The sequence below is a fragment of the Stegostoma tigrinum genome, chromosome 24 (assembly GCF_030684315.1).
Source record: "Stegostoma tigrinum isolate sSteTig4 chromosome 24, sSteTig4.hap1, whole genome shotgun sequence".
Lineage (NCBI taxonomy): Eukaryota > Metazoa > Chordata > Chondrichthyes > Orectolobiformes > Stegostomatidae > Stegostoma > Stegostoma tigrinum.
This window is the reverse complement of record NC_081377.1, coordinates 47,878,983-47,895,869: the sequence shown is the minus strand read 5'-3', so window position 1 is coordinate 47,895,869 and position 16,887 is coordinate 47,878,983. Positions and strand designations below refer to the sequence as shown.

The window sequence follows — 16,887 nt, the reverse complement described above, 5'->3', positions numbered from 1 at the left end:
GAGGTAGGGAGGGGATAGGTCAGTCCAGGGAAGACGGACAGGTCAAGGATGTGGGATGAGGTTAGTAGGTAGGAGATGGAGGTGCGGCTTGGGGTGGGAGGAAGGGATGGGTGAGAGGAAGAACAGGTTGGGGAGACAGAGACAGGTTGGACTGGTTTTGGGATGCAGTGGGTGGAGGGGAAGAGCTGGGCTGGTTGTGTGGTGCAGTGGGGGGAAGGGACAAACTGGGCTGGTTTTGGGATGCGGTGGGGGAAGGGGAGATTTTGAAGCTGGTGAAGTCCACATTGATACCATTGGGCTGCAGGGTTCCCAAGCGGAATATGAGTTGCTGTTCCTGCAACCTTCGGGTTGCATCATTGTCGCACTGCAGAATATACATGTCATCTAAAGAATGGGAGGGGGAGTGGAAATGGTTTGCGACTGGGAGGTGTTGTTGTTTATTGCGAACCGAGTGGAGGTGTTCTGCAAAGCGGTCCCCAAGCCTCCGCTTGGTTTCCCCAATGTAGAGCAAGCCACACCGGGTACAATGGATGCAGTATACCACATTGTCAGATGTTCAGGTGAACCTCTGCTTAATGTGGAAAGTCATCATGGGGCCTGGGATAGGGGTGAGGGAGGAGGTGTGGGGGCAAGTGTAGCATTTCCTGCGGTTGCAGGGGAAGGTGCCGGGTGTGGTGGGGTTGGAGGGCAGTGTGGAGCGAACAAGGGAGTCACGGAGAGAGTGGTCTCTCTGGAAAGCAGACAGGGGTGGAGATGGAAAAATGCCTTGGGTGGTGGGGTCGGATTGTAGATGGCGGAAGTGTCGGAGGATGATGCGTTGTATCCGGAAGTTGGTGGGGTGGGGTGTGAAAACGAGGGGGATCCTCTTTGGGCGGTTGTGGCGGGGGCGGGGTGTGAGGGATGTGTTGCGGGAAATGCGAGAGACGCGGTCAAGGGCGTTCTCGACCACTGTGGGGGGAAAGTTGCGGTCCTTGAAGAACTTGGATATCTGGGATGTGCGGGAGTGGAACGCCTCATCGTGGGAGCAGATGCGGCGGAGGCGGAGGAATTGGGAATAGGGGATGGAATTTTTGCAGGAGGGTGGGTGGGAGGAGGTGTATTCTAGTTAGCTGTGGGAGTCGGTGGGCTTGAACTGCCACTCATATTCCACTTGGGAACCCTGCAGCCCAATGGTATCAATGTGGACTTCACCAGCTTCAAAATCTCCCCTTCCCCCACCGCATCCCAAAACCAGCTCAGCTCTTCCCCTCCACCCACTGCATCCCAAAACCAGTCCAACCTGTCTCTGCCTCCCTAACCTGTTCTTCCTCTCACCCATCCCTTCCTCCCAACCCAAGCCGCACCTCCATCTCCTACTTACTAACCTCATCCCACCTCCTTGACCTGTCCATCTTCCCTGGACTGACCTATCCCCTCCCTACCTCCCCACCTATACTCTCCTCTCCACCTATCTTCTTTTCTCTCCATCTTCGGTCCGCCTCCCCCCTCTCTCCCTATTTATTCCGGAACCCTCTCCCCATCCCCCTCTCTGATGAAGGGTCTAGGCCCGAAACGTCAGCTTTTGTGCTCCTGAGATGCTGCTGGGCCTGCTGTGTTCATCCAGCCTCACATTTTATTATCTTGGATTCTCCAGCATCTGCAGTTCCCATTATCACTGCTAGCACAGGTAATTTACTCCTTAAACATGTACTCCTTAATCTCAAGCGTTCATCTGTTCTGCAAATAACAAGGTGTAGGGCTGGATGAACACAGCAGGCCAGGCAGCATCAGAAGAGCAGGAAAGCTGATGTTTCGGGTCTTGTCTTCATCTCTGAACCATAAGGCCTAATGTTTCTGGAGCTTTTGTTTTACTAGCCTCTAAACTGATCAGAAATAAGTTTCTTCTTTCTGATACTTTTCGGGAGTGATAAACTACACTGTTGATATTGTAGACTTTTTCCTCTCTGGGTTACCTGTTTCACTCTGAAAGAGAACTGTACAGTCACTGATCGTCTGAATGGCTTTCTCTATCTAAAATAATTTCTTTCTGTTTCTGTTTCCCTGTGTCATAGGGCACCTCAACTGTTTTCTTGTCTTCTATGCTTGTTTTCTAAAGCACTGAAGTATTTGCATTGAGGGTTTTTTTCCCAAGCTACATTTTAAATGCAAGCAAACATATTTCCCAACAACCTGCTACTGCTCAGAACATGAAATGAAAATAAAACTACATCCTCCCTTCTAGCCTGCACAGTTTAGATACAATCAAACATAAAGGTTTACATTGCTTTGTGCACTTTTGAACCCCAGTTTCCACGTAATAATCACATATCATGAATCGTCATAAAATGGTATAAAACTGTTAATAATTGAGTACACTTAGTTGTAAAGTGTAGTCTTCATTTGGCTATGAGGACAGATCATGTGGAAGATGGATATGTTAAAAATAAAAGTGCATGTTTAAGGTTCTAACTTTTTTGCTATTTTAAATATTAAATAGCAGTTTGCATTTTTAAGTTGATGGTACACATATCTGGAAACTAATATAAAATTACAATAATATTGTCATGAACAACAAGGAAAAGGTGCAGATATTGTACTACTTTTGAATTCTTGCTTCATTGCTTTCTATTTTATTTCTCAGGCCTCTCATGGTAAAATCTCAGTACCACAGTCTGTAATTGTTGTGACAACTCGATTTGCAGTTCTGACTGGAGCAGGGTGGAGTCTGTGCCGATCACTCATTTACCTTTTCAGAACATATTCTTTTTTGAATTTATTGTTCCTGTGTTATCCGTAAGTTGCTGTTATTGAAATTTTTCAAACAAGTAATCATATTAACTATAACAGAACAAAAACTGGCATTCATGTAGCATTTGTAATGAAAGTTAGAAGAATGAGGAATGAACTTATAGAAACTTATAAGAACCTGAGGGGCATTGACAGAGTGAATGCTGAAAAGATTTTCTTCTTGTGGGTGAGACCATAACCAGGAGACACAGTTTAAAATAGCAAGATTAGGAGAAATTCTTTCCTCTGATGATTGAGAGTTTGTGGAACTCTCTTCCCAGATGATGGAGGCAGGGTCACTGAATATATTTAAGGCAGAGTCGATATTTTCCTCATTCATGAGGATCTGGACGATGGCACACCCATCGTTCAGCTGCTTGCAATCGCCGTGCTGAGTTGGAAAAAAAGTCAGTGACATCACAGAAATTCAGTAAATTCATTGCTTAGTAAGGAGCTGTCATTAGGGACTGTCCCTAAATAGAAATTAGAATTAGAAATTCTGAATTAGTAAAGTTTAATCAAGGGATTAATTGAGAAACACCAGGGATAAGCAAAAGCCTGATCCAAACAATTATTATAAGTAATCCAGAATAGGATAAGGAAAGGAGAGTAAAGCTAATGTAAGGGGATTGACTACATTAACTTTAAGACTAATTAATTAAGATACTCAGTAAGTGAGTAACTAAAACTAAATGAGTAACTTTAAGATATGGCATCTCAGGTTGGTTGAGTAGAATGTGACATTGTGCATGAGGACTCATGCTCCTAACAGGTGGCGTCGATGACTTTGTGCAGGAACTCCTGTACCCTGCAGAAACTTAAGCTCCAAGAGAGGCAGTGCAGGAGTCTCCTGGAGCCCTGCTCACAAATTGGCTTTTGATTTCGGAAGCTCATGGGGCTGCTGGTTCCTCAGGCAACGTCGTCAGAGCCAAGCTTCTGGTATCGCAAGCCACCTGACGATACCAGAGTTGAGGAAGATGAAAAGAATTGCTTTATGAAAGAAGATTCTTTAGTTGGTGGGAACAGACAGGTATTTATCAGGCCATCAACATGACTCCAAGAATGTCACAGAGCAGTTACAAATAACATTTATGGGGGATGGTGAAGAGCTAGAGGCTGTCATCCATGTTGGTACTAGTTACTGATGTAGGAAGGGGAACGTGATCCTCCAGGCAGAATTTGGGCAGCTAGGTAGAAAGTTAACATGCAGGACCTCAAAATATTAATCTCTAGTGCAATGTGCAAGTGTGTACAGAAATAGGACGATAAGGCAGATGAATGTGTGCCTAGAAGATTGGTGCAGGAGGGAATGTTTTGGATTCCTGGGACACTGGGATTGGCTAAAAGGAAGATGGCACCTGTACAAGCCAAATTAGTTGCCCCTGAGCAGAACGGTTCCTTGCATGGTGTTTACTAGTGATTTTGGGGGGACTTTCACTTGGCAGAGGTATGGGAACCAGGAGTGAATATTGGAGGTAAAGAGTAGGACTCACTTGGAGATTCAGCTGGCATTAGCACAGAGAATAACAAGTTAATAAATAAGGTCTGAGTAAGAGAGAAAGAAATGAAATACAAAACGTGCATGTATGTAAGTGCACAGAATACAGTAAATAACGTTGGGGAGTTACAAACGCACACTAATGTGTGTAAATACAGTGATGTAGAGATAACAGAGACTTGGCTCAAGAAAGGGCAAGACTGGGTGCTAAATATTTCTGGGAGTAAGTTCTTCAGGAAAGATAGAAAAGAAGGGAAAGTAGGAGGGTCAGCAGTATTGGTTAAGAAGTGCATTGCAATGTTGGAGAAAGAGGATGTCTCAGGGTTGAAATTGTGATCAGAGATAATGGGAATTGCAGTTGCTGGAGAATCCGAGATAACAAGGTGTGGATCTGGATGAACACAGCAGGCCAAGCAGCATCTTAGGAGCACAAAAGCTGACGTTTCGGGCCTAGAACCTCTGATGAAGAGTCTAGGCCTGAAACGTCAGCTTTTGTGGTCCTAAGATGCTACTTGGCCTGCTGTGTTCATCCAGCTCCACACTTTGTTGTCTCAGGTTTGAGTCTATTTGACTAGAACTAAGGAATAAAAAGTGTACAATTACATTGGTGTTTGATAAACAGCATCAAGCAGACAGTGTGTGTGTGTGCGAGAGACAGGCAGTGCGTGTGTGCGAGAGACAGACAGTGCCAAAAATGGCCTAACCGACGTCCTGTTCATCTGCAACATGACATTCATATACTCAATGCACTGACCAATAAAGGTGATGCATTCTGGGAGAAAGAAAATTGAGAAACAATATAAAATAGAAGGTCTAATTCCAAAACGGACGGTCCACAGTGTATATGTGCACAGATCATTGAAGATGGCAGGAGAGGTGGAGTTAGCAAAGCATACAACGTGCTCAGCTTCAGAGTACAAATGAAAGGAGGCAATGTTGAACTTTTATAAGACACTTGGTAGACCTCCACTGGAATATTATGTACAGTTGTGGCACCACATTATAGGAAGGATGCGAATCTATTGGGGAGAGTTTAAGAAGCAATTTGTAAGAATGGATCCCAGAATGACAAACTTCAGTGAGGATAGATTGAAGAAGTTGGGCCACTTTCCTTGTAGAGAAGAAGGCTAAGAGAAGATGTGATTTGAGATTTTGAAAGCCATGAATGGACTTGATAGAGTAGATTGGGAGAAGCTGTTCCTGTACATAAAAGGAACAAGTATGAGAGGGCATAGATTTAAAATGATGTGCAGAAGAAGCAAGAGTGATGTGAAAAAATCATTTTCACACAGCAATTAGGTAAGACATGGAATGCACTGCCTGGAAGTATGGTGAAAGCAGATTCAATTTAGGCATTCAAGACAGCAAAGACTGATTGTTGGATTGAAATAATGTACAAGGGTCTGGGAAAAAAACAGGAAATTGGCACAAGGTACTGATACTTATTTGATTAGCTAATGCAGGCATGATGGGCTGAGAGGCACAGAAGGAAGCCATAACATTTTTGTGATTCTGTATCAGAGGTAGGCAGGAAAGTAGATTTGAAGCCACAATCGGGTTCATCATGAACTGATTAAATGGAGGAGCAGGCTTGATGGGCAGAGTTGCCTTACTCACCCTAATCTGTGTGTTCATATACATGATTGAAGACAACATTTAAACTTTGGTTAAATACTATTAGATTATGTTATGACAAGTGAACTTCTTTCATCATCTTGTTTTTATACAGCACCTTGAAGGTAGATATACACTAATCCTCTTTTCCAACTTTAGTCCCATATCCCTGAAGGCAATGCAAGCCAATATCTAAATAATCCTTAAATGTTACAAGGGTTTCTGACCAGTGCCCCTTTTGGGCAGAGTTCCAGGCTCCCATCACCCACTGTGTGAAAATACTTTATGTCAACTTTCTTCAGCTTCTAAGTTGGGGAACATCTCTTCCTGTCCAACCTCTCTGTGCCCTTCAGTATGTTATACACCTCTATCAGGTTCCCTCACAACCTTCAATGCTCCAAGGAAAATAATCTCAACCTGTCCAGTCTTTCCCCATAGCTCAGACAGCAGCATGGCAAATCTCTCCTGTACCCTCTAGTGCAATCATATCCTTCCTACAGTATGGTCACCAGAACTGCATGCAGTACTTCAGTTATAGTCATAGTGTCATACAGCATGAAAACAGAGCCTTCAGTCTAATTCGTCCACGCCAGCCACCTTTTCCAAAATAAACTAGTTCCTCACTTGCCTGATTTGACCATTATTCCTCTAAACCATTCCTATCATGGTCCTATCCAAATATGTTTTAAATTTTGTGACTGTACCTGTGTGTACCACTTCTTCTGGCAGTTCATTCCCTGCAGAAACCATCCTCTGTATGAAAATGGTGCACCTCAGGTCCCTTTTAAACTGTTCTCCTCTCATCTTAAAAATTCCCCCCCGGTTTTGAGCTCACCAACCCTAAGGAAAAGACCTTTGCAATTCACCTTACCTTTGCCGTCAGGATTTTATAAACATCTTTAAAGTCACCTCTCAACTTACTAAGCTCCACTGAAAAAGTCTCCGCCTATTCTTATAATTCACACCCTCCAGTACTGGTCACACCCTGGTATATCATCTCTGAACCTTCTCCAATTTAGTAATATCCTTCCTATAGCAGCATGACCAGAACAGTACTCCATATTCCAAAAATGGCCTCACCAACGTCCTGTCCTAACTGTTGTATGCAATGACCTGAGCAATGAAGACAAGCATTCCAATGCCGCCTTAACTATCCTGTCTACCTGTGATGCAACTTTCAAAAAGCTATGTACCTGTGTTCGACCACGCTACCCAGGGCCCTGCCCTTGTTTGTTTTATAAATTGCAAACCTTGCATTTATCCAAATTAAATTCCATCTGCCAGTCCTCAACCCATTGGCCTATTTGATCTGATCCCTTTGTAATCTTTGATAACTTTCTTCACTGTGGACTATGCTATCAATTTTGGTGTTACCCACAAACTTATTCACAATGCCTCTTAATTGTTTGTATAAATTACAAAATAAAGCAGACCCAGCACTGATCCCTGTGAGAAACAACTAGTCACAGGCCTCAAGTCCAAAAAACAATGACAATGTCTCCCAATGTCAAGCCAATTTTGGATGCAATTGGCAGGCTCTCCCTGAATCCCATGTGATCTAACTTGACTAATTAGTCTACCAAGCGGAACCTTGTCAAAGTCTTTACGAAAGTCCATGTAGACAACGCTTACTGTTACTCAGTATTTTTACACAGTTCCAGCTTAACTTCCTTGCTCATAGAGTCATAGAATCTTACAACACAGAAGAGGCTTAATGGGCCATTCAATCCATCAAGTCTCTACCACCAAAAATATAGTACGGTCTACACTAGATGCATACCTTGAATGTTATGATCCTTTATCCCATGCTTCAGCTAATAAAGGGAAGTATCCCACGTGCCTTGTTCACTACCCTATCTTTCTGCCCTATTACTTTCAGGATTCAGTGGATATGCACACCGAGGTCCCTCTGATATTCCAGAATCCTACTGTTCCAGGCTTTTTAACCTCACAATTTTCCCTTGTGAAGACCAAAACAAATTCTTCATAGAGGACTAAGCCCATATCTTCTGGGTCACCAAACAGATTGCATTTCTAATCCCTAGAGGGCCGTATATTTCTCTAATTATTCATAGGATCTGTGTATCATTAAACACCCTTTGGGGTTTTTCTTTGCCAATGCTTTATTTTGCATCGCTTAGGTTTCCTTATTTCCTTTTTAATTTCTCTAGGCCTTCTGTCATATTGAGCCCTTTGTATCTGGATAAACTTCATTTTCTTTCTTCATTCTGACTTTTATATATCTTAACATCAGGGTTGGTCCCACTGTTTGTTTTTACAGGAAAATATCTGTACTGTATTCTTGCTCATTCTTCCTTGAATATCACTCTGACATAATTTTATTTGCAAGTACTTGTTCCCAGTCTACTTGAGCTAAATTGTATCAAATTTGTTTTCATATTAAGAATACCAAAGCGATTGAAAATATATAAGTTAGAGACTAGTGTAATTTCTATGTTCTATGTAATTGGAATAAGAGTGATTAGAGTTAGGGTTTTCCAAAAGCAGTTCGTATATGAATCTGTAATGAAGAAAAGGCAGGGAAAATAGATAATAGCTGCCATGTTAAAAATGTAATTTGAATAGATATGCTCTTGAAGTGCTGGTGATTACCGGATTTTCTCAAAAATATACCCAGTTCTGCATCCCTAAATTAATACCCAGAATTTTAGTAGCAATATTTTCACATTGCCTATTTAGTTTAATAATAACATTTGCAAATACTCTTTTAATGTTTTGTGATATTCCCCTGGTACCTCAAAACCTACAGAAAGAGAGCTGCTCCCTACCCAGCTTTACCCTTACCACCTTAATCTCCTTTATTTTGTTCCATCCAGTTTTCTACTTGGCTGTCCTTATCTTTCTTTGATCTTAGGCTCTTAATCCCCACTAGTCTAACCTACAGGCCCCTATTGCTTTTGTTTGAGCTGGTAGTATTCATATCATTGGCTCTACTCCAGGACACGCTATCATTGAAAAATACTCCGTTTCACTGGTATCAGCGATAATGGGAACTGCTGATGCTAGAGAATCAGAGATAACAAAGTGTGAGGCTGGATGAACACAGCAGGCCAAGCAGCATCTTAGGAGCACAAAAACTGACGTTTCGGGCCTAGACCCTTCATCCAGATGAAGGGTCTAGGCCTGGAACATCGACTTTTGTGTTCATTCAGCTCCACACTTTGTTATCTCTGTTTCACTGGTATGTTGTGACCTGGTCTCTGCCATAGTCTGATTTTCTTCATTATGAACTGATGAAAAAGCACTGTTAATAGATTCTGTGCTCAAATTATAGAAGATATGATAAACACACTCTATTTCCTATTTCTGTAGATTTGGAATGTACATACCTTTGTTTCGATTGAATAAGGACCCAAAGAAGTCAAATTTCCCACCGTCTGTGGCCAATACAAGTCCCAATGAGACTGGAACAGCAGTTGGAAGAAGGAAAGATTGCTTAACAGCCTTAAAGGAAACATGGAAGCATCATACTAACCAGACATACAGCATTAACACTATGCCAACCCATGCATGCTGCTTGTCTCCAGACTTGATCAGAAATGAAGTTGAACATCTGAAATTAGATTTCAACTGGCGCATGAAGGAAATTCTAGTCAATGCAATGCTTAGTGCATATTACATAGCCTTTGTTCCTGTTTGGTTTATAAAGGTGAGTAATAAATATAAAATGCAGTGGCATAATTTCTGAAGCTATTCAGCAAGTTGTTATTCCAGATATATTGTCTGCTGTAGCTGTAAAAGTTGACTTACGATCGGTAGGCCCTTCTAAAGCTGGCATAGATGAATAGTTTGGGCAAAGGTCACTTAATGCTTTTTCCTTCTGATTGGCTTTCGTCTCTGCTATCTGGTCATTCCTTTTGTTCTCTGCTTTTGCCACATCCTTTGAGACTGTTTGTTTATCTGTAGGCGGTCCGGTCAGCATAGAGGACTTGCCATGCATTAGGCAGAGTTTTCAGGACCCAAAAGAGCCAGAAGCACCAGAGGAGCACAGAATGTGCAAGAGAGAGCAAGAGAAATCTGAAAAGCTAAAAGGGAATATGAAAGGATACTGACAAGTAAAATAAAGGAAAACCCTAAAATGTTTATAAGTATATAAAAGGTAAAAGGATAATGAGGAAGGCATAAAAATAGATAAATCTCCAGGGCTGGATAAAATGTGCCCCAGATTGTCGAGTGAGGCAACAGGGGAAACCAGCCAGACCAATGCAAAAATTTTCAATTTTTCTCTGGCGGATTGGAGGGCAGCTAATGTGGAACAGCTATTCAAGAAATGAGCAAAGGATAAACCAGGAAACTACAAGCCGGCCAGTCTAACTTCAGTGGAAGAAATTCTGAGAATCCAAATTACTCTGTATTTGGTAATGCAGGGCTTAATCAAGAACAATCAGCAAGGCTTTGTTAAGGGTAGATCATGTATGACCAATTGAATTGAATTTTTGAAGAAATGACCAGGTATGTAGGTGAAGATAATGCTTTTGATGTAGTCTGCTTGGAATTCAACAAGACTTTTCATATGGTCCTGTATGGGAGACTGATAGCCAAGATAAGAACCCATAGGATCCAAAGACATTTGGCAGTTTGGCCCACAACTGGCTGAATGGTAGGAAACAGAGGGTGATGGTTCAAGATAATAAAATGTGAGGCTGGATGAACACAGCAGGCCAAGCAGCAGGTGGGATGAGGTTAGTAGGTAGATGGGGGTGTGGCTTGGGGTGGGAGGAAGGGATGGGTGAGAGGAAGAACAGGTTAGGGAGGCAGAGACAGGCTGGACTGGTTTTGGGATGCAGTGGGTGGAGGGGAAGAGCTGGGCTGGTTGTGTGGTGCAGTGGGGGGAGGGGACGAACTGGGCTGGTTTAGGGATGCGGTGGGAGAAAGGGAGATTTTGAAACTGGTGAAGTCCACATTGATACCATTAGGCTGCAGGGTTCCCAGGCAGAATATGAGTTGCTGTTCCTGCAACCTTCGGGTGGCATCATTGTGGCACTGCAGGAGGCCCATGATGGACATGTCATGGAAAGAATGGGAGGGGGAGTGGAAATGGTTTGCGACTGGGAGGTGCAGTCGTTTGTTGCGAACTGAGCGGAGGTCTTCTGCAAAGCGGTCCCTAAGCCTCCGCTTGGTTTCCCCAATGTAGAGGAAGCCACACCGGGTACAGTGGATGCAGTATACCACATTGGCAGATGTGCAGGTGAACCTCTGCTTAATGTGAAATGTCATGCACCCCCATCTACCTACTAACCTCATCCCACCTCCTTGACCTGTCCGTCTTCCCTGGACTGACCTATCCCCTCCCTACCTCCCCACCTATACTCTCTCCACCTATCTTCTTTTCTCTCCATCTTCGGTCCGCCTCCCCCTCTCTCCCTATTTATTCCAGAACCCTCACCCAATTCCCCTCTCTGATGAAGGGTCTAGGCCCGAAACGTCAGCTTTTGTGCTCCTGAGATGCTGCTTGGCCTGCTGTGTTCATCTAGCCTCACATTTTATTATCTTGGATTCGCCAGCATCTGCAACTCCCAATATCTGTGATGGTTCAAGGGTGTTTTTCTAACTGGAAATATGTGTCCAGTGAGGTTCCACAGGGATCAGTGTTGGAGCAGTTGCTGTTTGTGGTTTATATAAAGTATTCAGACTTTAATGTAAGAAGGTTGATCAGTAAGTTCACATACGATACAAAAATTGGTAGGGTGGTAAATAGTGAGGAGGATAGCCTTAGACTGCAAGTGGATATAGATGGGCTGGCCGGACGGGCTGATCATTGGCAAATGGAATTTAATCCAGATAAATGTGAACAAACAAGGCAAGGGAATACATGATAAACAGTAAGGTCCCTCTGATCCCCAGTGCCGCCTCTGATCAGGTGTGCACGTACACTCATCCCTTAAGGTAGCAGGATAAGTGGACAAGGTGGTTAAAAAGACACGCAGAATGCTTGTCTTTATTTGTTGAGGCACAGAGTTTAAGACCAGGGAGTTTATGTTGGAACTGAATAAAACATTGTCGAGGCCGTAGATAGAGTATTGTGTGCAGTTCTGAAATCCAATTTGTAGGAGTGCTGGGCGTTGCGTCGGTGTCCGGCGCAGGGCTGGGCGTTGCGTCGGTGTCCAGCGCAGGGCTGGGCGTTGCGTCGGTGTCCAGCGCAGGGCTGGGCGTTGCGTCGGTGTCCGGCGCAGGGCTGGGCGTTGATATCAGTATTGATATCAAGTGCAGTCACTCTCATCTCACCCATGGAATTTAGCTCTTTTGTCCATTTTTAAACCAAGGCTGTAATGAGCTTAAGAGCTGGATCACCCTGGTGGAGCCCAGTTTGATCATTATTGAGCAGTTTGGTGCTAAATAAGTGCTATTTGATAGCTCTGTTGATGGCACCTTCCAACACTTTACTGATGATTGGAGTAGACTGATCGGTTGGTAATTGCCCAGGTTAGATTTGTCCTTTTGTGTACTGGTCATAACTGGAGATTTTCCATAACGTCAGGTAGATGCCAATACTGGAACTGGAATAGGTGTGACAAGTGCTGGAGCGTGTCTTCGATACTATTGCTGGAATGTTGCCAGGCCCCATAGCTTTTGTGTCATCCAGTGCCTCCAAGTGTCTTGATATCACATAGAATTAACCAAATTAGCTGACTGTGTAATGCTGGTGAAGTCTGGACAGTGCAGAGATGGATAATCTTCTCATCACTTCTGGCTGAAGATTGTTGCAAATGCTTCAGTCTTATTTTTTGCACTGACGTGCTTGGCAGCCTGTCATTAAGGATGTGGCTGTTTATGGACTCAACTTCTCCTGTGAACTGCGTATGTTCAGCAAACTCTTCCCATTTTGTTCACATTACCAACTCTATGGTGCTCTATGCCAGGTCAAGATGTGTAGTCACTGCTTCTAATTGTTTTGAAATGCAGAAGAGCGTGATCCCTCAGCACTGTAAATTTTGCTGAAGGCAGTATCGAGTGCCTCAGAATTGATTTTTTGATGTTTGCGGTAAAGTTGAGTGTGAGGTGAACAGACTCATAGAACATAGAACATTACAGCACATTACAGGCCCTTCGGCCCTCGATGTGCCAACCTGTCATGCCAATCTGAAGCCCATCTAACCTACACTATTCCATGTACGTCCATATGCTGACTTAATGATGACTTAAATGTACTTAAAGTTGGCGAATCTACTACCATTGCAGGCAAAGCGTTCCATTCCCTTACCACTCTGAGTAAAGAAACTACCTCTGACATCTGTCCTATATCTTTCACCCCTCAATTTAAAGCTATGCCCCCTCGTGCTCGCCGTCACCATCCTAGGAAGAAGGGTCTCCCTATCCACCCTATCTAACCCTCTGATTATTTTATATGTCTCAATTAAGTCATCTCTCAACCTTCTCTCTAACAAAAACAGCCTCAAGTCCCTCAGCCTTTCCTCACAAGACCTTCCTTCCATACCAGGCAACATCCTAGTAAATCTCCTCTGCACCCTTTCCAAAGCTTCCACATCCTTCTTATAATGCGGTGACCAGAACTGTATGCAATACTCCAAGTGCGGCCGCACCAGAGTTTTGTACAGCTGCAGCATAACCTCTTGGTTCCAGAACTCGATCCCTCTATTAATAAAAGCTAAAACACTGTATGCCTTCTTAACAGCCCTGTCAACCTGGTGGCAACTTTCAAGGATCTGTGTGCATGGACACCGAGATCTCTCTGCTAATCTACACTACTAAGAATCTTACCATTAGCCCTGTACTTTGCCTTCCGGCTACTCCTACCAAAGTGCATCACCTCACACTTGTCCACGTTAAACTCCATTTGCCAACTCTCAGCCCAGCTCTGCAGCTTATCTATGTCTGTCTGCAACCTATAGCATCCTTCGTCACTATCCACAACTCCACCGACCTTAGTGTTGTCTGCAAATTTACTAACCCATCCTTCTACGCCCTCCTCCAGGTCATTTATAAAAATGACAAACAGCAGTGGACCCAACACTGACCCTTGCGGTACACCACTAGTAACTGGTCTCTAGGATGAACATTTCCCATCAACTACCACCCTCTGTCTTCTTTCAACAATCCAACTTCTGATCCAAACTGCTATATCTCGCACAATCCCATTCCTCCGCATTTTGTACAATAGCCTATTGTGGGGAACCTTATTGAATGCCTTGCTCAAATCCATATACACCACATCAACCAGTTTACTCTCATCTACCTGTTTGGTCACCTTCTCAAAGAACTCAATAAGGTTTGACCTTCCCTTCACAAAACCGTGCTGACTATCTCTAATCAAATTATTCTTTTCTAGATGATTATAACTCCTATCCCTTATAACCTTTTCCGACACTTTACCAACAACTGAGGTAAGGCTCACTGGTCTATAATTACCAGGGTTGTCTCTACTCCTCTGCTTGAACTGGGGAACCACATTTGCTATCCTCCAGTCGTCTGGCACTTTTCCTGTAGACAATGACGAGTTACCGATCAATGCCAAAGGCTCGGCAATCTCCTCCCTGGCTTCCCAGAGGATCCTAGGATAAATCCCATCCGGCCCAGAGGACTTATCTATCTTCACCCTCTAGGATTTCTGATACCTCTTCCTTGTGAACCTCAATCCCACCTAGTCTAGTAGCCTGTATCTCAGTATTCTCCTCGACAACATTGTCGTTTTCTAGAGTGAATACTGTCGAAAAATATTCAATTTTGCTTCCCCTATCTCCTCTGACTCCATACACAACTTCCCACAACTATCCTTGATTGGCCCTAATCTTACTTTCGTCATTCTTTTATTCCTTAAATACTTGTCGAAAGCCTTAGGGTTTACCCTGATCCTATCCACCAACAACTTCTCATGTCTCCTCCTGGCTCTTCTGAACTCTCTCTTTAGGTCTTCCCTGGCTACCTTGTAACCCTCAAGCGCCCTAGCTGAGCCTTCACATCTCATCCTAACATAAGCCTTCTTCTTCCTCTTGACCAGAGATTCCACTTCCTTCGTAAACCACAGCTGCCGCGTTGTTATGACTGGAGAGTTTGGCTGCCAAAGCTGTTCTCTGCTAACATAATACCTCTTCGGCATTGTCCTACCAGAAGAACTTTGTATTTGTTCTTAAGGGATCCACTTTGAGCAAACCTAATTTTTTTTTCCCTGCAGCACAGCAATGGCTACATTGAGGCTTAAAAGTTCTTTGTTACTATAATCTGTCTTCAATGCATCATTGGTCTGCAGAAGGTGAACAATAAAGCTTGAATGCGCGGTCCTTGACTTAAAGTTTGCAATATAAGATTGGTACCTTCATTGTTAAGATTGTCTTACCTGACACATACATTAGCGACACCGTTCGAGAAATGATTCTAAATTCCAAGCACCCATTGAACAAGCAGGCCGTGGCAGGATACAGTTATTTAATGCAGGACTACTCAGTTTGAGGCAGGTGTTAGTTATCCAATATGGTAGATCTCTCCCACTGCCAGAAATAACCCATAAGACCATAAGATGTAGGAGCAGAAGTAAGCCATCTGGTCATTTAAGTCTACACCGCTCATCAGTGATGTCATGGCTGATCTGACAATCTTCATCTCCACTTTCCTTATGTTTCTCTGTAAGTCTTGATTCCTTGCCGATTTAAAAATATGACTATCCCAGCCCTGAATGTAATTTGCAACCCAGCCTCTACAGTCCTCCACGGTGAAGAATTTTTAATCAGTAAAATAGAAAAGACAACCGAGTGAACGGAATGGCCCACTTCTGCTCCTATGTCTTATGGCATATGCACTAAAGGTACTGCCAGTAAATCTGGGATTTATCTTATAGTGTAATTTACAGTTTTCACTGAATACAATATGCCTGTTAATTAATCTGTAATTTAGATTGGTTTTGGTTTGATTGTTAAAGTGATACTTATTTTAAAACGTGAAACCTTGTCATTCAATTCTTTCCCATTGCGTTATTTGGTAAGCTTCATGTTTTTAATTTATTATTTTTTACAAAAATCATAATAAGTTCTGTGGGACCTTTTTAATTCAACGAAGCAGACAGATGGGCCTCATCCAAGAGGTGCACCTTCAGCAGTGCTGTGCTAGAAATGAGCTTTGATTTCTGTGCTAAAGCTCTGGAGTGGTATTTGAACCCTAAGCTTTGTGACTCAGGAATGTGAGTGCTAACTGATCCACAGCTGACATGCGAGAGGACAGAGTTGCCTACAACTTACCCAACCACATTGCCTGTGTTTCAAAGATTGAACACCTTCCTTTCCTTAATGTAGTCTCTCTGTAAATCAATTTCTGAGTTATGATCTTAATTATATAAATGTTTCTGAACTCCAACTTTATTCCTCATTTAAAACATAATTATATATAACCCAGTACAGTAATTTTCTATTCCAGAAGAATCTTTTATAACTTCTAGATTTTTTTTGTCTTTAACAGAGTACACAATATTATGATAAGAGGTGGTCGTGTGAGCTTTTTATCTTGGTTTGGGTCAGTACTTGTGTGCTGTTAACGAGGCACCTATTACCATCACGTTATTGTGACCTGCTTCATAAGGCAGCAGCACATCTGGGGAGCTGGCAAAAAGTAGATCCTGCACTCTGTTCTAATGTACTTCAGCATCCGTAAGTAGCTGTCTGTACTTTATATCCTGATTGTGTTTCCCTTTTGGTATTAGGAAGTTTCTTTTGAAGGAACATCAGTCATGGCATACTTTTGTGGTAAATGTTACAAATTCTTTGATCAGATGATCAAGACTGTTTTGTCGTTGTTTACTACTTATGCCAGTGGACTCAAATATTCACCTTATTTAGCATGATAGACTGTTGGAGTTTTCCAAATCAATATGAACATTCATTTTAACAAAAAGATAAAACAAATTATTACTTTTTAATATGTACCTCTTTGAAATCTAGTGTATGAAATAGAAACAGAAAAATAAAAATATGTGTTTCAAGAAAACTGGAAGGATTTTGACTTTGTTAATAATAATAAATACCGGAGATTAAAATGTCAGATTT

At 42.7% G+C, this 16,887-nt stretch overlaps 1 protein-coding gene across 3 annotated transcripts in view; it reads left to right on the top strand.

Moving 5' to 3' along the window:
• The window catches only part of tmem39b (transmembrane protein 39B), a 66,291-nt gene that overhangs the window by 33,434 nt on the left and 15,970 nt on the right, over positions 1-16,887 (top strand). For 2 of the 3 annotated variants that reach the window (XM_059654453.1, XM_059654452.1), the window contains 3 exons: positions 2,621-2,772; positions 9,212-9,548; positions 16,304-16,491. In XM_059654453.1, the coding sequence (XP_059510436.1) occupies positions 2,621-2,772; positions 9,212-9,548; positions 16,304-16,491 (677 nt within the window). The remainder of the gene's footprint in view (positions 1-2,620; positions 2,773-9,211; positions 9,549-16,303; positions 16,492-16,887) is intronic. The other variant, XM_048557651.2, reaches the window with a different exon arrangement.